This window comes from Gopherus flavomarginatus, chromosome 7 (genome assembly GCF_025201925.1).
Source record: "Gopherus flavomarginatus isolate rGopFla2 chromosome 7, rGopFla2.mat.asm, whole genome shotgun sequence".
In the NCBI taxonomy this organism is placed as follows: Eukaryota; Metazoa; Chordata; order Testudines; family Testudinidae; genus Gopherus; species Gopherus flavomarginatus.
Window position 1 is genome coordinate 13,894,614 of NC_066623.1, and position 26,460 is coordinate 13,921,073.

Here is a 26,460-nt window from a genome sequence, read left to right on the forward strand (position 1 = left end):
CATTGATACCGATTGGACCATTACTCTGTGTAAGCCAGTCAGGACTGAGGTGCATGTTTTTGATATGACAGTTGAACTCCAAGGGTTAACTAGTGAAAAGTAACTTTTGTGTTTAAAAGCTGGATTGAAAATTACCGACCATAAGAGCATTTTAATTTAATACCCTGTAAACCCTGAAAAGAGTGTTATCTTCAACAAACATCTTCATGTTTTAAATAGTGCCTGGTCCTGCTTCCATTGAAGTTAGACACAAAACTCACACTGACTTTAGGGGAAGTAGATTCAGGACCATCATGTTAAAACATTGCAAGGTAACTAAAGTAAATTGGAAGAGTAACTCCAAATCTGCACAGAACTGAAGGCATTATCAAGCAGTGTTTTTGCTGTTAGGGGCTACTAAAAGCTGGAAAGCGCATTCATATTCTTAACCAAATCATCAAATAAAATAACACTAATAATGTGCATGCAGATAATAACAGGCATCTACCACAATTGTCATAATTTATTGCATGAATGTTTTCACTTTTTAAAATAAAACTTATTTTACATATGCAAATTCATTCACTTATTGCACAAAGGGCCAAATTCTGCTCTCCGATACATACACTCAGTTCCCATTGAAATAAAAGGGAGTTATGTGCATGCAGTGAAGGTGGAATTTTGGCTATAATGCCTGGGCAAAATGACTTGGTAATATACTTCTGGAAAATTAGCCCTTAGCACCTACCAAGCTACTTAGTCCTTAGGTAGAGTCTGAGTGGAAATTCAATATTTATGCTTTTTTCAGAATGCATGATCCCTCACTATGGCATCACCTTCAAGGATCACAGCTCCTGTATCCGCTTGATGCCTTAACTGGGGTATTTCTGTGATATGGTTCAGAGACTAATCTTAGAGCATCAGATTCTCAGTGCAGCAACAAACATATCCAAAGTTAAAAAGTCTCTCTACATGCAGTTGTACTCTGAAGCCAGATATTTGACACCAAGATAGTTTAGATTTAAGGAATACTCTCCCATGCTGAAATGTCATTTAAATAAATACAGCAAATATTTTATGAAATTTTCTAACTGTGTTAGTCCCAATCATATGTAGTTCTTACTGTAAAAATTTCCTATGATGGTTCAGGCACCAATCCTGGAAGCACGTAATGCATGTGGAGTAACACTTTAGATGTGAATATTCCTAATAGGATTTATAGATAGTAATCTACGGAGAACTAGTCCCAGTTGTGTGGAGTTGCTCATGTTTCTAAGTGTTTGCAGGATCAGGACCTTATTTTCTATGGAGCAAATTTTATTAAAAACAAAATTCTATATCACCAGTTCCATGGAAGTTTGGCAGATAAGTACACTATCAACATTATCTGAGATAACAAAGGCCATTGGAAGAATTTATTTAGCAGGTGGTATAAAAAGTTAAAGAGTGTTTGGATCTTTCTGATTCTAGTGTTTGAAAAGATTCCCTAACCCATTTTATAAGATATTATTTTCTGCATTTGCATGTAGCTGAAGAAGAATCAAACGATCAATGTTGTAGGGCATTTCTGCTCAACAGAAATGTGAAATTATAATCTTACAACAGAAATCCACTGAGAAGTAGCCAGTTTGTCAAAAACTCCTGGAATGCCCCAGTTTTGATAGATAAGTGCTATTGCAATGCTGAAATATTCCACATTTGTGAATTACAGTTTGCAAAATTTCAAAAATGTATTTGTTTTGGTGGCTATTTTTGGTTCATGCAGATGGTTTTAGACTACAGGATGGATTTTTTAAAATGTATTTCATGAAATAATCAAGCAATGCTTTTATTCATCTTTACAATTTGCAAATTACAAAAGGTCAAATTAATTGTAACTGTGTGACTTTGAGAGGTTATTTTGTTTGTGTGTTTTAGCTGACAGTTCATTCTCAGTTGCATAACAGTTAGCAAGCTATTTCCAGTGTAAATGGAAAGAGAAAAAAGTCATGATCTGGCACGGTTAGAATGTCACACACATTCAAATTCTGAGACAGATATAAGCATGGAAGACCTCAAGATATATCCCTATCTTTGTTACTGCCGCCACCAAAGCAATGTGTTTTTGAATGTGTCTGTACCTCCTTCCTCACACCTTGAAGCCCTCGTTATGACATGAAGTTTGATTTTGTGAATGCACCAACTGCATCCAAATTACCAGTTTTTATGTAAAGTGATTTTTTTGTTGTTCTTCCAAAAATAAAAAGTCTAGAAATATGGTTTTGTTGTTGTTTTAAATTCTGCTTCTTTCGCTTTGTATTTTTTTTTTCTTAAAGGCCTAAGTGTGGGAAACATGTTTTATGTCTTTTCCAATGATGGGATCACAGTCATTCAGCCAAACGAATGTGAGATCCAAAGACATATCAAACCCAGTGAGAGGATTTTTACAAGTTATGTAAGTTTTTGTTTTGTTTTGATTTGTTGTAATGAAGTATCCAAGTCATCTGTCAGCTTGTGCTCCCTAGATCTTGTGAAGAGGATATACAGTAAGTGGGAAAAGTTACATTAACAAAGTGTCCAGTTGAGGATGTGCAAGGCGGGGATTTGTGGCCATGCAAAAAGTGAAGGAAGTTTAGCCTTGGAATCACAGAGTGTCTTGGGTCTGGCTTGCCAATATCCAACACCTTGCATAGTCATTTCCAACTGTGCTAAGTGGATATAAAATTCTACCAAATCAGAACTGGGCCACAGAGCAACTAGGTCTCCCCTGCTGAGGGCTGCCCCATTGTGGCCCCCCCAATGTAATTCTGGTGTAAATGCTTTCATGGTCCCCCCCCCATGCTCTACAGCCTCCGGGTGCAGTGGGTGAGGGAATGTTGGTGGCAGGACAGGGCATGCAACTGGAATAGTATTGTGTTCTGTGTATTCTTAGCTGGCAGATGACCACTTGAGATATGGCTCAGGAATCAGGGAGCCACAACCAGCTGCTTTGCAATCCCTGTCACAGTTGCACCCAGGAAATACTGAGCTTTGGGCCTAAATCTATGAAAGGGTTGGTACTTCCACAGTACTTGTTCAATGTAGTTCTTCTTCAAGTCCCTATGGGTGCTGCACTTCAGGTCCATATGCATCTGACTATCAAAAGGAGGCAGCCAGACAACTCTCCAATACCAAATTCTACAGGCCACTTCCCTCAGATCCCACTGAGGAATACACTAAGAAACTACAGCATCTACTCAGGACACTCCCTACACTAACACCAGAAGAAATCTACATACCCCTAGAGCCCCGACCAGGGTTATTCTATCTACTACCCAAGATCCACAAACCCGGAAATCCTGGACACCCCATCATCTCGGGCATTGGCACTCTCACTGAAGGACTGTCTGGATATATGGACTCTCTACTCAGACCCTATGCCACCAGCACTCCCAGCTATCTCCGCGATACCACTGATTTCCTGAGGAAACTACAATGCATTGGTGACCTCCCAGAAAACACCATCCTAGCCACCATGGATGTAGAGGCTCTCTACACAAACATCCCACACACAGATGGAATACAAGCTGTCAGGAACACTATCCCTGATGATGCCACAGCACAACTGGCTGCTGAGCTCTGTGCCTTTATACTTACACACAACTATTTCAAATTTGATGACAATATATATCTCCAGATCAGTGGCACTGCTATGGGCACCCGCATGGCCCCACAATATGCCAATATCTTCATGGCCGACCTGGAACAACGCTTCCTCAGCTCTCGTCCACTCACACCCCTTCTCTACCTACGCTACATTGATGACATCTTCATCATCTGGACCCATGGGAAGGAGACTCTGGAAAAATTCTACCATGATTTCAACAGCTTCCACCCCACCATCAACCTCAGCCTGGACCAATCTACACGGGAGGTCCACTTTCTTGACACCACTGTGCAAATAAGTGATGGTCACATTAACACCACCCTATATCGAAAACCCACCGACCGCTATACCTACCTTCATGCCTCCAGCTTCCATCCCGGGCACATCACACGATCCATTGTCTACAGCCAAGCACTGAGGTACAACCGCATCTGCTCTGACCCCTCAGACAGAGACCAACACCTACAAAATCTCCACCAAGCATTCTCAAAACTACAATACCCGCACGAGGAAATAAGGAAACAGATCAACAGAGCCAGACGTGTACCCAGAAGCCTCCTACTGCAAGACAAACCCAAGAGAGAAACCAATAGGACTCCACTGGCCATCACATACAGCCCCCAGCTAAAACCCCTCCAACGCATCATCAAGGATCTACAACCCATCCTGGACAATGATCCCACACTTTCACAGGCCTTGTGTGGCAGGCCAATCCTTGCCCACAGACAACCTGCCAACCTGAAACATATTCTCACCAGTAACTGCACACCACACCATAATAACTCTAGCTCAGGAACCAATCCATGCAACAAACCTCGATGCCAACTCTGCCCACATATCTACACCAGCGACACCATCACAGGACCTAACCAGATCAGCCACACCATCACTGGTTCATTCACCTGCACATCCACCAATGTAATATACGCCATCATATGCCAGCAATGCCCCTCTGCTATGTACATCGGCCAAACTGGACAGTCTCTACGGAAAAGGATAAATGGACACAAATCAGACATTAGGAATGGCAATATACAAAAACCTGTAGGAGAGCACTTCAACCTCCCTGGCCACACTATAGCAGACCTTAAGGTGGCCATCCTGCAGCAAAAAAACTTCAGGACCAGACTTCAAAGAGAAACTGCTGAGCTTCAGTTCATCTGCAAATTTGACACCATCAGCTCAGGATTGAACAAAGACTGTGAATGGCTTGCCAATTACAGAACCAGTTTCTCCTCTCTTGGTTTTCACACCTCAACTGCTAGAACAGGGCCTCATCCTCCCTGATTGAACTGACCTCGTTATCTCTAGCTTGCTTGCTAGCACACATATATATCCCTGCCCCTGGATATTTCCATTACATGCATCTGAGGAAGTGGGTATTCACCCACGAAAGCTCATGCTCCAAAACGTCTGTTAGTCTATAAGGTGCCACAGGATTCTTTGCTGCTTGTGAAGCCCTTATTCAGAGATGTTCAGTTAGCAGTGTCTGTTCAGCCCATACATGTGCCTTATGCCTCCTCATGCCAATTGCCGAAGCTATATAGGGGGGTGCAGGTGAACCACCATCAGTTCCTTCTCGGTCACCTCAGTCTGAGAACTCTACCATGTCTACCTGGAGCATGCATTGGCTTTTGTAACATTTCTCTAGTGGTTAGATAATTTTATAGTTAGACAAATAGTGAGAAGATTGTTTTACTCCTTTTCTTCTTGGGGAGACTTATTTTTTCCTGATAGAGCATGCCTGGCTTGCCAGGTTTCACACTTTGCCTCTCCTGCCAAGAGACTATACCTGTGAGTGACAGCCACACTTAAGTGTGTTCATTCCTTGCAGGAATCCCACATCTCCCAGAAGTGCAACTTCTGCCTGGCCCTCAAATCCAGGGGAAGGAAAAACAGGGAGATTAAACTCAGACTGCTAATGAGGAAATTCTAGGGGTGGTTTAGAACAATTTATTGTCCAGTCAGAGACACCTTGTACACATAGGTGACAGTTCCTCTACAAGTAAGAAACTCCTTAGACCGGTGGAAGAACCAACTCAACATCTGTGCAGATGTTCCTTTCTGTCAGCCAGCCCCATCAGTGACTTTAATGACAGATGCATCACTGTTGGGATGCGGAGCCCACCTCAGTACCTGCACGAATCAAGGCAGATGGACAACTCAAGAAACCAGTCTCCACATCAGTCTGTTGGCATTTGAGGCTGTCGGGGCTTACCTTCATTTCCTGCCCTCATAAGGGGCAAATCAATCAGGGTCATGACGGACAATGTATCCTGCACATTCTATATCAGCAAACAGGGAGCAGGAAGATCTCCTTCTCTGTGCCCTGAAGTCATGAAACTATGGAACTGGTGCATAGCTCATCAGATCCGAATCTCAGTGGTCTGTCTCTGAGGTATTCAGAACACCACAGCCAATGTCCTCAGCAGACACCTCTTGCAGGTCTACAAATGGGAGCTAGACACTCAAGTTCTCCCCAGCATATTCCTAAAATGAGGACTTCCAGAGGTGGATTGCTTCACCACCTCCAGGAACAGGCAGTGTCCTCTTTTCTGCTCAAGAGAGGGTCTGAGCCACCACTCCTTGGGAGAGGCCTTTCTTCTATCTTGGAAGAACTATCTGGTCTATGTGTTTACACCAATGTTACTGATATTAAAGGTGATAAACAATATCAGGCAGGACAGAGCCAGAGTTATTCTAATAGCACTGACCTGGCTAAGACAAGCTTGGTACCTTTACCTGCTTCACCTGTGTGTCCAACTGTCATTCAAGCTCACAGCCATTCCTCATCTCCTGTCACAGGATGCAGGTTATGTGCTTCTTCCCAGCCTAGTGGTTCTCCGCCTCAGGGCATGGCTCATGTTGCTAGACTCTTCCTGCTCTACGGAAGTACAGCAGGTAGTACCGAACAGTAGAAAGAAGTCAACCTGCACTACTTACCTGCAGAAATGAAATAGATTCTTCCATTGATGATGGTGTTGCTGCCTTCTGCCTGATTTGGTGCCCCTTTCAGTCATCCTGGATTATCTGTTGGATCTAAAGAAATTTGGGTTATCAACCCAAGGTCCTTCTGGCTGCAATATCAGCCTTTCATCTTCTAGTGGAAAGATTCTCCATATTTGCTCATCTGGTATCATGTAGGTTTATTAAGAGTCTGGGGAATCTCCGGTCTGCAAGCAGATTGCAGGCAACATCTATGGCATTACTGAAGACTGTACCAATACCTGAAAAATGTTGGGCCACTACATGGAGAAGCAGCATTACAGACAATATAGCAAAGAACAGATCGTGCTCGCTCTAATGATGTGTAGTCCCACAGGCTTCAACAAAAGACCCAGATGTGGATAAGGTCAACAAGATCAAGCCCACACTATATGATACTTTTATAAAATGCAAGATGTTTCCAGGTTGGAGTTAAGGAGACTATTGGACTCTTCTGCTGCTACTCTAAATGCACAAGGACCTGAGAGCAAGATTTCCTAAAACTGAGAATGAAGGCTATAGGAACAAAGCAGTGCAATAATTCACTAAAACATAAGTCACTGTGTTTTAAACCCAAAATGAGATTTATATTGCTAATAAATGTTGACAGCACTTAAGTCCTCTTGTATCAAGGGATACTTGAAAAGATTCTGTTCTGTGCAGTATCATGGTTATTTGAATATAAATGGGAGCTTGCAGCAAGCTCCAGTTGCTTAATCTCACTGGGATAGATCCAGACTACAGTGTGCTACCTAATACAATAATTATTTCATGTTCTCCAGGTAAAAAGTTGGAAGGGGGAAATAATTTAGGCATACAATAGTCCCCACGGACTTTTTTGTTCTACAATTCCAGGCTAAAGTGCAGGCTGCTTAGAGCATAGCCCCTAACTTGCACAAATTAAACCTATTCTTCTCTCTTTCAGGAAGAGATCTGTCCTAAAGTTGAAGGTGGACCTCTTCAGTCTTGCCTCTGGGCTTCAGCTGTCAATGTCAGAGACAAGTATATTTATGTGACACAGCCCAAGCAAAACAGATTAATGATCATGGATATCCAGACACAGAAAGTCATGCAGGTACTTACCAGGAGAGCTATTTATTCAGTGATGGCAAAGAGGCTTTGATATGCTAAAGAATTAGGTCCCTACCCAGTGAACCTGTGATCTAGCTCATGTGTCGGACAGATGTACTATTTTCACTCTCATCGGGGTATACTGTGTCATTTGCCATGCTATAACCTCATTCTCAAAAAAACTGCTTGATGGCATGATTCTCATAGTCCTAGGATGACGTCTGCAGTCATGTTTGCAGCTACCTAGAAAGTATTTCTCACCTACACTTACTGGGTCAGTTTGTGACCTCAGTTATAACCAGATTGCCCAGGTGTAACAGAAATTGGCCCCTGTAGATAGAAGTTGTGGTATGAGATGGAGTGTTGTCTGCTTAGCCAGATCAGGGGACTGGAATCAGGATACATAATTTCTATTTCTGGCTCTGTCACTGAGTCACAGTGTGATTTTTTTCAGCTAATTACACAACTTTGTGCCTCCATCTTCCTAAAGTGGGGTGGTGGAGGTGGATAATGGATTTTAGGGTAACGTTCACAGTAATCTTTGTAAACAAATGTTAACATAAATAATGTTCACAAGCCACGTTTACTTCACTAAATATCAATACAAATATTTGTTTCTTTGAAGTCTATGGATGTTGACCCCCTACCAGCCAAATTACATTATGATAAATCACATGACCAAGTCTGGGTCCTTAGCTGGGGGAACATGCAGAAGTCCCATCCAACGCTGCAGGTAAGTGTTGTGTAAAGTTAACATTTTCCCCTCTCTTTCTCTTAGCAGCACCATTGGCTACTGATAACACTTTCTGTCTTGAATTTAAGCTGGTCTTTAGTTGCATAGTCATTGTGCATTATTTCTCCCTCATCTCTCTTACAGTTGAATCTGGTTTTGAGCCACTGTCAGGCACAAAGCAGAGAATATGTTGTAAACCAGTAGTGGGAGTGTGTTGTTACCATTGTCCATTTTGTTTTTAAGACTGATGTCAGCGCCAAATGCCACAAATGCATGCAGAAAGAGCTGGGGTAACTAAGAAAAATACAAACAAACAAAGCTCATAGTGATTTTTGCTGCCTGATCAGCGCCTCCTTTAAAACAGCACTGGCACAAAGTGGTTGTAAGGCAGCTGTAAAGGATATCCCTCTGATCTAGGTGGTCTCGACAGCAGGCACAGAACCAACTAAGCCAGCTCATGACCCATATAGCAGGATCCCTTGGAGCAGGGAGCAAGTTTGAGCTGGGCAGCGGTGCCACCGACGTTCTTACACCCTGGGTATTTCCTTTTAGTATAACAGGCCATAGGGATCATTTTATCTGGGCTGGATGGCCCTAAGCCAGCTCTGATCTGTGCCAAACCAGCCCTAGAAGAGGTGCAGAATTAGCCCAGCACAGGATGCATGCCTCTGCCTCTCCACTGTAAAGGAGGATGAGATAAGAATGCAAAGCATTTTGTGGTATTGTGTGGAAAAGGCACTATATATAAAAATACACTGTACTGTAGTTTTATAGTTCCTTCAGAACTCTTTGGCCAATCATGTGCCTGCATCTGAACAAGCCTGTTTCTTCTTTTTAACATCAAGGAAGGCTAGATAGGATATTAAAAACAATTAGCTATTCAGCTTTATATAGTGTGGGGCTAAGTTTTCTGCTGGTCCATTAAGATGCTGCTTATTTTCTTTGAATTCTGCTGATTTTATTTCACTTCTTTCCCAAATCTTGAGTCTCTGTCATGGACCAACTATGGCGCACAATACACTAGTATTCGTCTCCTCTCAATAAAATATAAACCTTCAGCAGAGAAAGAGGTTGTTCACTGCTTCTGAGACTTTTGTATTGAGAAGTAAAAACAAGGAATGATAATTGAAAGTATTCTGCAAACTCAATTTCAAATCCCTCTTTCTGAATAAAAAGGTCAGGCTGGTTTCCAAAGCAGCTCTCAAGAATAAAGAAGCACACGCAAGGCCTCTAGGACAAATTCTTCTTTAGACACCCTAGTGCAAATGTGGAATAAGCCCATGAACCTCCATCTAGTTACTCCACGTTGATCTAGGTTTAACCAGAGCCCTACACATCATTTTACCAAGCTAATACAAGACCCAAGTTTGACCCATCCACACGTACTCCCGTGTAATTGTTATTTTCTGATACCCATGGTCTAGAACCTTCTGGATCTATGAAATTCAAGCTTTCCCCTTTATACATCATTGCCGACAACATCCAGATACTTAATTACTAGACAGCATTGGCTCCTAGCCCTGCATTAGGAGCAATATACAGCACTGCTGTCCTGGGAAGGAACTGAGCCTCTGCCAATGGCCTTGCCCCACAGCAAAATACATCCAGTCGTTTTTACACTAGCCAGTGTATTGGTGGGGCAGATCCACTTGGATCCAAGGTTCTCTTCCCATTCCCCCACCACCACTCCAGGTGGCTGCCTCTGTAATGCAGGAGGGTGGACTGTGTGTTCTCACTTCACCTTTGGTCCTTGTGCAGTCCTTAAGGATCACTGATGCCTTTCTGGAAGATAGATATGCTTTACAAGTTGTTGGGTTCGGTACAGGAGTAACTGGATGAAATTTAAGGCCTGTGATATAGGGGAGATCCAACTCAATGATCTAATCCCCTCTTCCCATCCCCACCCCCACCGCCAGTGAATCTAGGGCTAACTACAGACAGGTACTTAGGTGTTGCAATGCCTAACTTGTAGGCACCTGGTGGAATTCTGAGCCCTGAGCTACCTGCCTGGACTACCCATGCATTGCATAGGGAGAGTTAGGTGCCCAAGAAGGAGATTCTTGGGATCCAGCTGAGCAGGGAGTGGCCTAACCTAACCAGGTCTGAAATGCAGATGAAAGGGGTGGGGCTTAGACACCAATCAAAAGTATTTAGCTAACTCCCATCTGGGCCTTAGGTACCTGAGTGACAGGCCAGAGGGATGTGCCAATAATCTTAGCCACAAACCCTCTCCTGAAGTTAGGCACCTAAAAGCAGGGTCAGCTTTTTCTCATATTGGGTATTCTAGGGACACACACAAGCGTGAGCCGAAAAATTCCCAACCTGCTTGGACCTGATTTTGTGTGGGGCCCAAGCCCATAGGCATGCTCAGCACACACTAATGCAACTGAGTGCTTTAGGAGAGAAAAGGGAATGCCCAATCTGAGAATTGCTCTGGGGGTTCAGTTTGAGTGCGGGCTCTAAGCAGTGACATGGGCCCACCAGCAGATACTTCGATGCCTACAGGGTTAGATAGCAGCTGGACAGTGGTTCTGAAAATGTCAGTGACACCAAATGCTGGCATTAGATGCCTAAAGAGGCAGTTAGGCACCCAAATATCTTGAGTCTACTCCAGCCCTTATGTATGTGGGAGCTTGAGAGAGGAAGGATCTTCTCCTTGCTGCCCTGCACAGCTTCTAAGTGCCCAGTTAAACTATTCAGGCCAGACGTTTGCCCATAAATGATCGCCTTCTTTACAGCAGTTGCCAGGGTATTATATACAGCAGGTGCCGTATTGCCATACATATTTTAAAAAACCATTTGGGCCCTGCTAAATAACTGAGGGATCCTGCACTGTTGTAACCTCTGGCAACAGAACAGTAGCAACTAAAAAGCAGTTTCTGAAGCAATCTCAGCTAACTTCTCTGATGACTAGCATAGGTTCCTGTACAAGATATAGGAAGACAAAATGGGATGCCTTTACCCTTTCCAACTTAATAGTTTCTGTCCAGCTGAGAAAGGATTCTGTAATTAAAGGAAAGATGGCACAGACTTGTGATTATTAACACGACAACACCAACTGCACAGCTGGAAACTTGTTATAGGACTATAGTTCTCAGATGGTCCTTTCTGTTATCTTGTGAAGTGCAGATACACGTGGATGGCATTAGATTAACATCAGCAGCAGTCTACCTTTTGTTTTTCTGATCTCTCCCTCCGTCCGGACCCAAAAAAAAGTTTGCAGTGTCAAATTTGATGAGATTCCACCCCATCCCCCTACCTCAAAAAAACCATTAATGGTTTCCCACAGCTCTATAATTAAAAAAGAAAGAAAGAAATTCAGCTGTACAGCTTGACCTTAATTTTCTCCCTCTTCAGAAATCAAGGGTTTATCAAATAAAGCTAAGCAGCCTATGAAGGGGCTGCTATTGTTTAGTTGTTACTAGTTTATGGGAAAGCAAATGTACAATACTGTTTCTGGCTTCATGAAAACACACTGCAAAAACTGGCATTTTTTTCAAACAATTTAATTGGAAGAAATTGAAATGGCATGACCAGAATGTTTGAACTAAACCTTTCAAGATTGTAACACATCTTGTAATTAATTATTTAACCATAAATTCAAAAGAACTCCTGTTAGCATGTCACATTAGGAAAAACTTCTAATGAATTGACCTAAATCATCTTGAACCAAAACAATCCCAGTAAGCAATTTCTGTATTTAATATTTTAATTGTTGAAAATTTCTACCTCCTCATTTTTCTGGGGTTATAAGGGAGATGATAAATCAGAGTTTCCATGGCAGCAGAAGCTTTGTTTTGTTCTGAAGGACAGCATTTCAAGAGAGTGCCTTTCTCTGCTCTTCCATGTATTTTACATGGTGCCCTAGATGGGTGAATGTTTATGTGCCTTCAAAGTGATAATTAATTTCTGTGAATTAGCATTAGATCATTCAAGCCAATGAATTAACATTGTGCATTTAAGTGAGTTTACTACATATGAAATAAATGTTTACTTTAAACAGTTTGGAATACATTATTGTAGGTTTAGTGTTGTCACACTGTTTCAACTTGTGCACGATTGCTTTATCTACTGATATGAACATCATCTTATGAAAGCAGAGAGAGTTGTGCACTTAACTTACAAATGTCAATCTTCAAATGCCATTTTATTAACACTATTTTTCAAGGCAACTACTCCAAACGCTATTTTGAAAGTATTAATCAATTTGAATCTCTTAGATGCAAGGCAAATATCTTTTTGGTGTAACGCAGTTATGTAACCTGTATTTACTTCTCTCTTCCTTCTTGTTTTCCCTGTTTATTTATTGTAGGTAATATCAGAGGCAAGTGCAGGGGAAAATCAGCATATCATCCGCACGCCATTTGAAGATGTGGATGATTTTTTCATACCACCTACAAATCTTATTATTAATCACATTAGGTAAGGAATGGCCTGAGTGACTCGTCGTCGTCATGCTTTGTGCTTCTAGGGAACCTTCTGTCTAATCAGCTTAAAGTACTATACAATCATTAATGAATGAAAGTATTATTTTCCCCATTTTCCTGATGTGGAAATTGATGTAAGAACAGGATAAGCAAATTGCCCCAAATTATTCAGCAAGTCTGTGTAGAGCCAGGAATAGAAACCTGAGGTTCAGACTCATGCTTTAACCGCAAAGCCATACTATAAGACATCTAAGATTCAAAGTGTACTGCTGAGGGTATGACTACACTGCAAATTAAGGTGTGCTTGTACTATTTGTAACAGTAGCTAGCAAACACATGACAGCACAGGCTTCAGCATGGGCTAGCCATCCCAGTACAAGCCCCGAAGGACTCGGTATACATCTCCTAAGATTTATTGAGCTGAGTGGTGAAAAAATTTATTCTCATCTGAAGTTTGGCTGTTGAATACATAACTGACCATTTGCATGCTGATATATGTGATGTGTGTGCAGTAGCAGCGACTGCACGAATGGTGCATGCATTTAAAAAAAAACGAGTACCGTGTATTGTGATTACCATAATTTCCAAGGGAATTACAATTTAGCTAACAAGCTTAACTCAAAATAATATGCATTATTTCCAAATGTGACAACTACATGTTTACTGTTGAAATCAATGGTAAGTACATAGTAACTGATTATATTCCTACCATGTTATAGCACAACTACTAATCATTTTATGTAGCCAATATAGCTCAGTTAAGCTAGTTGTGTGCCATCTTCGGTTTTTTAGACCCCAGTGCAACAAAGCACTTAAGCACATGCTTAACTTAAAGTTAGTTGCTGGATTGGGGCTCTACTGATGACTGCCACACTATTAGTGACACTGGTATGACTATGTGCAGCCTTTGACCCAATGTAAATAGTTCTGCTCGCTGAAACAAACAGTAATTTGACACGTTCAACTGGCAGTTAATTCAGATAAATATCTAGAGGTTCTTCAAGTAGTGTCCCTATAAATGCTCCATGTCAGATGTGCATGTGCCCCACGCACCTTTGATCAGAGATTTTCACTAGCAGTGTCCATTTGGCCCATGCACGTGCTGCTTATACCTGCGTGTCCCACACTGAGGCTATATCAGGCGGTGCAAGTGAATGCCCTGAGTTCCTGCGTTGGCCTGAGACAACGCTTAGTGCATCCGCATCGTGCTTGCCTCGGCGGCTTGCTGAGTTCTTTTTACTTAGTTTGTTAGAAAGTAGTAGTAGTTAGTTACTTGTTATTGAAGGACTGTGTTATTTCCTCTGGGGAAAGCCTCCCTGCATAGGGCATGCCCAGTTCACTGGGGTTTAAATGTTGCCTTGTGTGTAAAGAGGCTATCCCGGTCAGCAACAGACACTTTACGTGTGTTTGTTGCCTGTGAGAGTCACATGTCCCACTTAAGTGTAACATCTTGTTTCGCCCTCAAATCCAAGCCATGGAAGGACCAGGAAATCAAGCTGTGACTATTAATGATGGAGTGCTCCCTTTGCCTCACTTTGGAGACAGGGCGGGAGACCTCCCCATCAGTCGTGAACTTTAGACCTCTTCACATCCTTGGCATCCAGGGCCTTCCTTCCCATGGACATCATGACACTATCATACTGTGTTAGAATTATTCAAGGGAGCCCCCAGACTTCCGTCAGAAAAAGTCTTCAACTTCTAGGTAGGGTTGCCAAGTGTCTAATCGCACAAACCCAAACACCCTTGCCCTGCCCCACCCCTTCCCCAAGGCCATGTCCCTTCTCCAAGGCCCTGCCCCCCTGCTCACTCCTGCCCACTCCCTCCATCACTCGCTCTTCCTCACCCACACTCACTTTCACCAGGCTGGGGCAGGGGTGAGGGGGTGTGGGGGGGGCTCCAGGCTGAGTATTTGGGTGTGGGAGGAGGCTCAGGGCTGGGGAAGAGGGTTGGAGTGTGGGAGGGGGTGTGGGCTCTGGGAGGGAGCTTGTGTGGGAGGGGGATCCAGGCTGAACCTGGGACAGGGGGTTGGGGTGCAGAAGGGAGTGCAGGCTCAGGGAGGGAGTTTGGGTGCAGGAGGATGCTCAGGGCTGGGGCAGGAGGTTGGGGTGCAGAGTGCAGGCTCTGGGAGGGAGTTTGGGTGCAGGAGGGAGCTCAGGGCAGAGAGCTGTGGTGCAGGAGGGGGTGAGGAGTGCAGGCTCTGGCCTAATGGTGCTTGCCTTAGGTGGCTCTCGGAAGTGGCAGCATGTCCAGCCGTGGCTCCTAGGCTCAGGGGCAGCCAGGCAGCTCGGAGCACTGCTCCTGCCTCCTAGCACCACCCCCGCAGCTCCCATTGGCCACAGTTCCCCGTTCCTGGCTGATGGAAGCAGCAGAGTGGGGGCAGCGCACCAAGATCCCCTGGCCACACCTTCGCCTAGTGGCCGCAGGGACATGCTGGTCCCTTCTGGGAGCAGCGCGGAGCCAAGGCAAGTAGGGAGCCTGCCTTAGCCCTACCATGCCACCAGACTTTTAGTGGCCTAAAATCTCCTGGATTGGCTTCAGTAGCCTCTGGGAGATCGAGATTGATTCTAGGAGACTCTTGGCCAAACTGGGAGGGTTGGCAATGCTGCAAAGTTCTAGGTCACACAGCAGCTTGCATTTTTGTGACTGAACGTGCAAGATTATGCCTTCGCTGTTTCTAGGGGTGGCTCAGATCAGCTTTCTTGCCAAACAGGTGTCAGTTCCTCAGCAGGTTAATTGCTACCTGGACTGGTGGAAGATTCATTAACCATAACCACGGATGCATCTCTGTCAGAATGGGGGGGGGCGCACCTCAATGCTCTAACACTATATGTTAACTCTGAGACCACCCCCAGATGGTCACCCCAAGAAACCACCCTCCATATCAACCTGTTAGAGCAGTCAGAAATGTCTGCCTTCATTTTCTGCCTCTCCTCAGACATGGTGCCAAAGTCATGACAGTCAATGCTGCTTGCATATTCTATATCGGTTGGCAGGGAGAAGAGAGATCGCCTTCCTCCTGCACCGAAGCATTAAGGTTATGGAATTGGAGCACAAAACATCCCATACGAATTTCAGCAACCTATTTCCCAGGCAGACAAAATATCACAGTCAACACTCTTAGCAGATGTTTTTCCCCAAGACTACAAAAGGGAGTTGGATTCCCTAGTTATTGCTGGTGTAGTTCAGACTTGGGGATTTTCAGAAGTTGATCTCTTCATCACCGCTACAAACAAAAAATGAAAACTATTCTGTTCATTGTGGGGAGTCAGATCTCAATTCCTTGGAGGGGGGGGAACTTCCTCCTCACTTGGATGAAGAAGCTGTTTTATGTGGTTCCCCCGATGCCTCTGATTCTCAAAGTGGTGAACAAAAGAGTTATCCTAATAGCCCCAACATGGTCAAGGTAGACATGGTTTCCCCTGGCTCTTTGTCCAGTGATAAATCTTCCAATCCCTCTTCAGCTCCTCTCCCAGGATGCCAATGGTCTGTTGCATTCCCAGCATTCTCCACCTCAAGGCATGGTTCCTCAGTTATGTATGGGGCTAGAGTCAGTCTGTTCTGCGGAGTTACAACAGATACTATTTAAAAAACAGGAAAGATCCAGAGATACTTACCTTCAAAAATGGAGACCATTTAGTCACTGTGGTGAATTCTACCCCCAAATTTGCTACCCCCAAATTTGCCTTATGTCCAGTTGTTCTGGAATATGTGCTGCAGCTAAAGGAAACAGAACTATTACTTATTTTTCTCAAGGTTCATTTGGATGCCTTAGGAGCTTTTCATACCAGCATTGAAGGGTTCTCGCCATTTGCTTGATGAGGTCACAATCTACATACATCTATGGCTCTACTTAAAAATGTCCAGTATGTGAGAGCTGCTACAAGGTCTTCAGTACTTATGCCTTTGTCAGTGCCTCTAGCTCCGATGCAACAGCTGGCAATGCACTTTTTTCGTCTGTGCTGGACTTGAGTACGAAGTTCCCTCCTTGTTATAGGAATACTGCTCCATTACCCACCTTCCTTCCCCATGCTTTGGAGTTTCCTTCTGAGGCTCAGTGGTGAAAAAGGAACTGAGGGACAGTTTGCCCATGCAACCTGATATAGCCTCAGTGCAAGGCGTGAAGCTATCAGCAGCATGTGTGAGGATATCCTCACGTGTGGGCTGAATGGACATTGCTAATGAAAATTTCCAATTAAAGGCATTTGGGGTGCACATGCCCCAGAAGTGGAGCCCCGATGGGGAGCACATCTTTGAAGAGCTGCAGTTAGCGCAGAGGGTTAACATCTCTTTTGGAGGCAGGGTTAGTTCCCAGGCTGCTTTCCAGACTCGATGGCTTTCCATTAAAACAATACCAAGAGCAAGTTTTTTCACTGAGATTTCAGAGTACAGATTTCACACAGGCATAGCACCTCTTCAGCAGCTCTGTGCACATAATGTCCATTCTGACCCACTTTTTCAAATTAAAGTTTATGATAAAAGCCTGGTTTTTCTCTTATTCAAGCACTTGGGCAGTATTAAGGGAGTCTTGAAAGAAACACTGTAAAGGAAGGCTTTTTGAGTAGTCCAAGCATGCTCATTCAGGAGAAACCCTGTCATCTCCCATTTCCTCCACACCTGGTGCCATGTTAATCTTTCCTGAAGCTGTTTTAAGTGACGTTTCTAAAGGATCTGAGCATAATGGGAAAATTTAAGGCTAAGCTCAGTGATTTTCAAGGGATCGTACAGTACATTGGCTAATTCTTCAGCAGTGAAATCACTGCTGAGTGTCTCACTGACATACTGCTTAAGCATAAAGAAATAAACCCACTGATTGAAGCAAAATATATATTTTAACTGTGTGAAAACAAGTCTTCTGTCACATTTCATAATCTTTCAAAGACCAGCCAAACATCTCACTTAATTTCCTTCTTTCTGTATTGAATGGATGAAAAAATATTCCATGTAAAATTAATTTTCACTCACACAAGTGAATACCGGCATCCTATGGAACACAAGAGGTGCCGTTTTTACTGGCTTCCTTTCAAATTAAGTAGAAACATTGCCTGGCTATTGCTGATCTTTTTCTCTGGTCAACAAAGGTCAAATGCACTGTAGCTTGTTGCTTGTATAGGACATTTTATTTGGTATTCATTTTATTTTTGGTTCTCTCAAAACTGAAGACAAAGACCTCCAATTTCCACTGCAGTGGTGCTGCTTTGAGGGGATCCGCCGATAAGTTCTTAAGCCACCCACCCATCCTCCCAGCAGATAGTGTGAAGGCATGGTCCAGACTCTGTGCACCGCAGCAGCCCCAGCTGCCATAATAGTCCCCTGGGGCCATAGCAGCACCTGTAAATTAGAGCTCCTCTCAGATGGCTCTAACTCATGCTAAGGGACTGGCCCAGAATCAAAGGGCACAAATATGCCTTGAAGTTTTCTTTGCATCCTCTCCCCTCATTAGGATTAGGTCCAAAATACATTTTAGGCCTGGTCTACATGGGGTGTATGTGTGTATGTGTGTGTCGATGTAAGATACGCAACTTCGACATACCTTATTTCGATTTACCTCCCATCCTCATGGCGCGGGATCAACGGCCGCGGCTCCCCCATCAACTACACTACCGCTGCTCGCTGTGGTGGAGTTCTGGAGTCAACAGGGAGCGCGTTCAAGGATCGATATATCGCGTCTAAATCGATCGCTACCGGCCAATCCGGTGGGTAGTCTAGACGTACCCTTAGTTAAGGAGTTGTGATTTGGAGCTATAAAACATCTGAAATACACATTGAATTTGAATTTGTAACTCAAGCATAACACATAAAGTGCCCAATCCTGCACACTGTTCCCATGATCAATTACTGGTGTTGATGGGACTATTTATGAAAGCCAGGAATTCTTGCATGTGTAATGGCTTGTGGGGCCATGTCTCTAGATTGTAATGACATGTTAACCAAAAATGTAGGGTGGTTTTTTTTGAGCACATAGCAGAAGAATTAAAATGTTAACAGTTGCATAGAGAATAGTGAACATTATTACGCACAATAGAAAACAACTGGAGTCTGTGAGTTCTGCGGATTTCAGTGTTTTCTCAAGCAGGTTGTCACAGTTCCAGAGATGATGCCAGTGTCATGTTTTATATTTCAGGTTCGGTTTCATCTTTAACAAATCGAAATCTGCAGTTCACAAAATTGACCTGGAAACTGTGACCCACATCAAGACGATCAGCTTCAAAAACTATAGCTGCAAACCACAGAGCATGGCCTATACCCATTTGGGCGGCTACTTCTTTGTCCAATGTAAAAATAATACATCAATATTAACATCTCCTCAGCTCATTATTGACAGCGTTACAGATTCTGTGATTGGCCCTAACAGTGACATATCGGGTACACCCTATATTTCCCCTGATGGACGCTATTTGGTCAGTGCAGCTGAAGACAGTGGCAGGATTAAAGTCCAGGCAATAACCATCCAAGGGGAAATCAAGTTGATTTATGACTTACAAACAAATGTACATGTATCTGATCTGACATTTCAACCCTCTTTCACTGAAGGCAATCAGTACTATATATATGCTACGTCACATTTCCAAACAGATGTGCTTTTTGTAGAGCTGTCGACAGGGAAAATGAATGTACTGAAGAATTTAAAGGACCCTATCATGTCCAAAGACTGGCCCTGGAGCAGCTACAACCGAATTATGAAAGACAGTGGATTATTTGGACAGTATCTTATTACACCAGCTAAGAATTCACTGTTTGTTATTAATGGGAGACAAAACACATTACACTGTGAGGTTTCAGGTATCAGGAGGGGTAACACAGTGGTCTGGGTTGGAGAAGTATGAAAGGGCACAAAAGTAAGAGCCTGCAGCAGACAAGTATTGATTGGACCTTACACTGCAACAAATAGGCAGTAGCATTGTATATTTTTACACTGGGGAAAGAACCTGTATAAGCTTCATGGTGCAACACTGGTCTACTTGCAAGTTTTATAGTATAAGGTATGCTCTGCTAATAGAAATTAGGTTGTGTTGGGATATTTTTTGGAAGTATGATTTACGGCTTGGCTTATGAAAAGAATGTACACCTGGAAAGAGAATAATTTCTCCACCGAGGTATTGAATAAGCTGCATAACTTGATGATTCTGTAGAACAAAACAGCTTCTGAGTTTCAGTACTGATGAGTCTCTAAGTTATGTTGAAGTCATCAGTTTTCTTTCAGTCAGTCTAACTTCAAATCACCTGTACTTCTGACTGTGGGGCCCTGATTATACTGCCCTTAACATTGCCTGGACATGTAAGCAGTAAAAACACATTTAAAACTGCCCTGTGTATAAGAAAAATAAATCACGGAGAGCAGTTTTCAAAATGCAGACATCTAGGTGAGAAATTTAATGGAAAATGATCAGTTTCCTTTGAGGGATGGTGTTAGAAGAATTCTTTGATGTAATTTCAGAACCAAACATGACAGAAGTATCTACAGTCAGCTATCTTTTTTTTTTTCTTTTCTCTCTTTTGCTATTGGAATACCGAGAGGAATGCAGTAGTATCACCTCTTCCAGGGTGTATAAAGAACATCATCTGATTGTATTTAAGAATCTTCTTAGTGGAAAAATTGGGGATGGGAAGGTGACTTTGAAAGTCAGAAAACACTGGTAGTCAGATATGCAGAATCTATCCTATCAGGAGATAAAGCACTCTTCCTTCAGTACCATGTGACTCAAGTCAGATAGGACATAGTGTGAAAAATCATTTCCTGCTTACCAGATAGCATACTGGCCGGGGTTGTTCCCAATGTAGGCAAAAACATTTCTAGAAATTATTCATTTCCCTCATTAGCAATTTACCAACACTGAAGTGACTTAGTTCTTCATAAAACAATGGCTACATATCCAACTCCATCTCCAGTAGTTTCAGTAATGTATTTTTAAAAAAGCATTAACCCATTAGAATTGTAGTCTTAATTTACATGTCTCTCATCAAAGATTCTGGAAAATATTATTTTTGTGTTGCCTTTTCCCTCCCATTTATATTATACTTCTTTATCTTCAATTACCATTTAGTTATGAACAATGAGATTAATATAAAAACCAAATAAATTACCACAGAATGCAACAGCTGGCAGTGAGAAAGTTAAATAAATGGAGATATCCTATCTCCTAGAACTGGAATGGACCTTGAAAGGTCATTGAGTCCAGCCCCCTGCCTTCACTAGCAGGCCCAAGTACTGATTTTTGCCCCAGATCCCTAAGTGGCCCCCTCAAGGATTGAATTCACAACCCTGGGTTTAGCAGGCCAATGCTCAAAGCACTGAGCTATCCCTCCCCCATCCCTCCCCCTAAGTTGATTTCCCATAAAAATGAACATCCATTTGCACTTTTATAGACATATAAAAAGCTTTTGTCCAGTTCCATTTAGTAGCTTTCAGTGTTCACCATCATGAAATAATCAGGACAAGTGTAGTTATGGGTAACTTTTCAAAATGGTGCAAGCCAGGCAAGTACTATTAAAAAAAGTAAGAAATGAGCAGCTAAATCTCACACACTGCTTTGAAAATGTAATCTTGATATTCGTGCAAACTTCCTTTTCTAGGGACAGCATCTGTTACATCATAGCAGTTGGCCTTTTGAATTACATGAAAGTATAACTATGCTCTAGCATGACCTTGACTGCCCAAAGTTTATACAAAAGCAGTTGTTGAATATATACGGTGATACTTAAAGGTGCAGTAACTATTTTCTAACATAGATGTTTGTCACCCTCATAAAAAAAGGATTTTAAATAGGAAGGACACTGAGTAACACTGATAACATTGCTTTAAGCATTAGCTTTTACTGAAAGAGTTGCATTTTAGGCTGGCTGTAGACATCAAGTAAGTTATAACCATCTTAGTTCTCTAATGATTAGTATAAATCTGTTTGGACAGACGAAAAAAAGGCAATGAATCCTATGAATTCATTAGATATGAAATCCTTTAAATTGCCCTTTTACATCGAGAGGATGAAACCTACATATTTTCTCTTATGAGCCATAAAGGTTAGAAGACATTAGCCCATCATTAAAACATGGACATCCCTTCATTTAGAAATGCATGGTGCTCATGGTTCTCTACTCATCTAGTGAGGAAACATACAAGTGTAAGGAAAGGAGGAGATCAACTTTGTAAGTACTTTTAAATATGCACAACTCCTTTCTAGAACAAAGCTGTATTCATACATTGCACTCATCCTAAACGTCTTTTAGTAGGCCAGACCACTGCGCTAGTGTTATCTTTTATGACTTCTTGTATATTTTATTATGCCTATTGTAAGTTTCCTTGTAGAGAAGTTCATTGTGTCATAGATCAAGCAAATATTACTTTTTTAAGAATATTTTAAAAAAATTGTAAATATCTGTTCAGGTAAATATTCTTACAACTGGTGTATATAGGCTGTGAAGGATGTGTAATAGCCCTCACGTCTTTCTGTTTGTCTCAAAATATTGAACTAGAGGTCACTCAGACTCCCCCTTTTACCTTCCAAAGATGCTCTCATTTTTCCTTCTGCAGCCCAAGTTCTGGTGACGTGTTTTCTAAATTATCCTAATGGTTATATCATACTTACTTAGACAATGAAGTACAATTTAGATTGTCCATGCTGCTTGTGAACAGTTCCAGTCATGGTCAATCTAACATTAAAGTGCTGCACATTTGTTATTCTGAGGTTTTTTTCTTATGCCACAAAGATCACCCTTTTCTCTGTACCAGAAAGGTTTAACTTGTGTTTGCCTTTGATTGCAAGCATATTAAATCTTCTTGATTGCAGTTTCTTTTTCATTTCTTTGGTACGTAAGTAGCAATTGCTTCACCACTTCACATTTTTTCCTGGCTCATGAATTACTAAACACAATGATTAACTGAAATGAATTTAAATTGGATTAGCAAATAATTAGTTACTTTAATATGCTCATGTATCACTTAGGCGTTCTATTTGATGGACACTCGGATCACAGACAATAGTCACTGATTTCACTAAGCAGCTAGTCCCTGATCATTCACTGCTTAGATTAAATGGTAATACAAAAAACAATCCATTGCTGTTCTAATCAGTAATTTGTCCCCTTTCTTTTTCATTTTCTAAATATGGAAGGCCTCTTATTTAGCAGTGCTAGCTATTCAGTCCAAGACTTGGGCGTATAGCTGGTTTGAAACAGTACAAGCTAAAAAAAGAGCAGGAGTACTAAGATTTAGAACCAGAAACTGTGAATTGTCTGTTATTGCTGAGATTTTTTTAACCTCTGCACCTCATAAATCAACTAAATATCCACGAACATTCCTCAAACCTAGGGTGGGTGCGCACTTGCAATTTGTTACGGGTACAATGAAAATGTGGCAGCAGGAGGCTTTCATGTCTGTTCACTAAACTGAGTCAGAAATTTCCTTTTAATGGAAGTGGGGGTGTTGGAAAATCTTGGGTCACTGAGCAGTAAATCTACACTGGAACTCTTCACCTTCTTTATATCATTATAATTATTTCTTACAGTACTCAAAAGTCTGCTGGGTGCCTCACAATACAGGTAAAAAGACCATGATGTGTGTTCCCTAATGAGCTCACATGCTAATATCAGACATGATCTTACAAGGGATTAACAAGATAGAAGGGAGGAGGTTGGGAAGATGTACATTGTGACATCTATATGGTTACTCAACGCAAGGGCAGCTTGATGGAGTAAAGAAATGTTCTATCTTTCCCCTGGTGCCCCTATGTCACTATCGCCTGATGCTGCTGCTAGAACTACTTATTTTGGGATGCACACACATACACCACTACCTCTGTGTCATACTTGTCTGAGTCAGCCACAATTATCATGCCATCCAGCAGCTTCATTGCCTAGCTCAGTTCCCTTGGTACAGGTACATTTTTTGCTGCTCTTGTTAGCATTCTGAACCATGACCAAACAAAAACAAAACCAGTAAAAAATCTCTGCAGCTGGGGAAAGAAGAACCTTGCATTTCTTTAAGGAATTATATGGTGATCAGCTATTACAGTAGCAAGCATGATATAAATGCCTAAAAAGAAAAATGTTGGCTTAAATAGTCCCAGTAAACAATGCTGCAGCTAAACATTATTTCCTGTGCGATGGACGGTAACAAAACCACAGGGAAAGGAAAGGCCAGTGGAGACTTTGACTGTTTGCAACAACATTTTTTTAACATCAAGATTTTGTTTAAAAAAACAGAGATCAGGGATTAGTGAAGACGAGGCTTAAATCTGGCCTACTGGTGAATTTTGTACACATTGACATTTTGTAGGAAACAGGCAAAATCCAAAATAATGAGGGGGACTTATCTAAAGCCTTGCCTGTGCCTAAGAACTCAAGATGGTGTTACATTTTTGGGGACTGCTCTAGAAAACTGTTGCTAATTGAAGTGAATGGCCATGGCCTTGCAGATGAATGATCCCTCTTAAAGTGTGTGCAGTTCTTTTTACTATGTTACAGCCAACATCTACTCACTAGCACCCCTGAATAAAAAGAAATCAGTGCAAAACAGTTAGTCTGATACATTTTTTGATAGAGGTCTGAAATATTAAAACCCCACCTTCACCTGCTCAAAGTAGGTGGACCTTACATGTCAGTGCCGATGCAAGTTAACCATACCAGTGTATCTCTGCCAGATATCAAAGGCTACACTGCTGCCCTACCCATGGATCAGTTGCACCCTGTTCACAGAAATGCATTGCCCAGAAAGGGCAAACCCCAGTCAAGCCAGCTGGAAATTTTTCAGTGTTAATGACTCCTGTGATTTTTGTACAAGACCCCAGACATTTGGTCCTTTAACTAGAGCCCAGGCTAACTGAAACCAGTGATGAGATGAGAAGCTCAGCTTTCATTTAAAGCAAAAAGTAAGTTTCTAGACCTCATAGCTTCAGAGAAGATCTTGAAAACTTGACCTGAGTACACCATAAAGGCAAATAACAAATTCCTAAAAATTGCTTTTTTTAACTTATTTTTAAATCTTTAAGCCCTGACACATGATTTTTGAGTGTTTGGGGTTGACAATAATGGAAAACAGAAAAAAATATATTTGCAAAAAAAAAAAGTTTGCAAATTTATTTTCCATTTTCAAACCAGCTCAAAAATGCTATTAAAAAAACCACTCTCACTGAGATAATTCTGTCACACAGACTTCCACTGCCTTGAAGCTAGCTTAATTATTAACTTCAGCATATAACTATGTGCATTACATAGTAAAGTCTTTGACACTTGTCTGAAACCATCAGATAAAGCCCGTAAACACAAAAGAGGCCGGGAAACCAGATGACTATAGCAAGTAAGAAGAGCACTCAGTCAAACAAGGAACTCAGTTTACAAAGGTTAGAGCACTGGCATTTTCAGAAGTGCAAGTCAAATGAATGCTTCTGGATTACTACAGGCTTCCATCCCTGTTGTCTGATCTTCATGTCTATTCATGCCCATATCACTGTCTGAACCCCTAATGGCTACCCAGCTATATACTACAGCTGTGCAGTTTCTAGCTACGCTGAAACTTAAAACAAGAGGAGCTGGGGGGGTGGGGCAGACTGTAAGTCAAATACTCTTCCATTTGTGCAGGCAAATGAAAAGTAACCGATCATTTGTAATGAATGCACTATGGTACCTTTGAAAGGTGCCTAAAGAGTAGAACTGAGACCATGCAGTTAACATACTGCAAATATTGGTTTTATTCAGAAGGACAAAAGATAACTGGCAGATAGCTTAAATAAATGGGATAAAGTGTCTGTGTATGTACAGATAATATTCTTTATGGTCTCACCATCTTTATGACAAGTGGGCATAGCATTTAAGAGCGAGAGGTCCAGCATTTTATACTCACTTATTCCCTTCACCTCACGCCTTTTATTAGGAAGCTCCAGCCAGTCAATCAGGATTCTCCTATGGGTTTATTTTAAATTTACTTCTCTAGCATCTACCATTTTCAGACCAAGTAAAGATGGACTCAACCACCAGTTCCTTGTTCAGATTGGAGTTCAGAGCTTGAATTTATACATAGATCTGAACACTGTGAAGTCTGGAAAAGTTCAGCTTGAGCTTTCACACATCTGTTTAGAAGTGGGGCACTGATTCAGGCCTATAGCTTATGTTACATAGCGTCAAAGACAGTTTCTTCACATTACAGTGTTCAACAACTTTCTTCGTTTCAAACATGCATGTCCCGAGATAACTGATTACCTTTTGCCTATCACCATTTGAATTCTAATGATGCAACTTTTTGGTCAGTTCGCCATATGGTGGGTAAGTCTCAACTTTATCTTTCATGGTGTTACAAGATTTATAAGTTTAAGACCAGAGGGTACCATTAGATAATGTGCACAGCCATTAAATTTCATCCTGTTACTCTGCTACTGAGCCCAATAACTTGGGTTTGGCTAAAGCATATCAGGTAGAAAGGAATATGGTTTTGATCTGAAGATGCAAAGAGATGGAAAATCCACCAAGTCCCTTGGTAGTTTATTCCAATAGGTCATCACTCTCACAGTTAAAAAAAAAAAAATCTGCGAGTAATTTGAATGTGTCTGGATCAGCCTAACCTTTGGTTGTTGTTCTGCCCTTCCCCACTAGATTTAGTACCCAGTATTTTCTCCCACATGAAGTACTTAGACACTGTAGTCACGTCACCGCTC

General features: G+C 42.0%; 1 protein-coding gene across 1 annotated transcript in view; it reads left to right on the top strand.

Moving 5' to 3' along the window:
- Positions 1–22,601, top strand: part of FSTL4 (follistatin like 4) — a 728,839-nt gene extending 706,238 nt beyond the window's left edge. The window contains 5 exon segments of the mRNA XM_050962627.1: positions 2,295–2,413; positions 7,515–7,664; positions 8,286–8,393; positions 12,706–12,815; positions 18,942–22,601. Of these exon segments, the coding sequence (XP_050818584.1) occupies positions 2,295–2,413; positions 7,515–7,664; positions 8,286–8,393; positions 12,706–12,815; positions 18,942–19,644 (1,190 nt within the window). The 3' untranslated portion in view covers positions 19,645–22,601.
- The last annotated feature ends 3,859 nt before the right edge of the window (positions 22,602–26,460 follow it).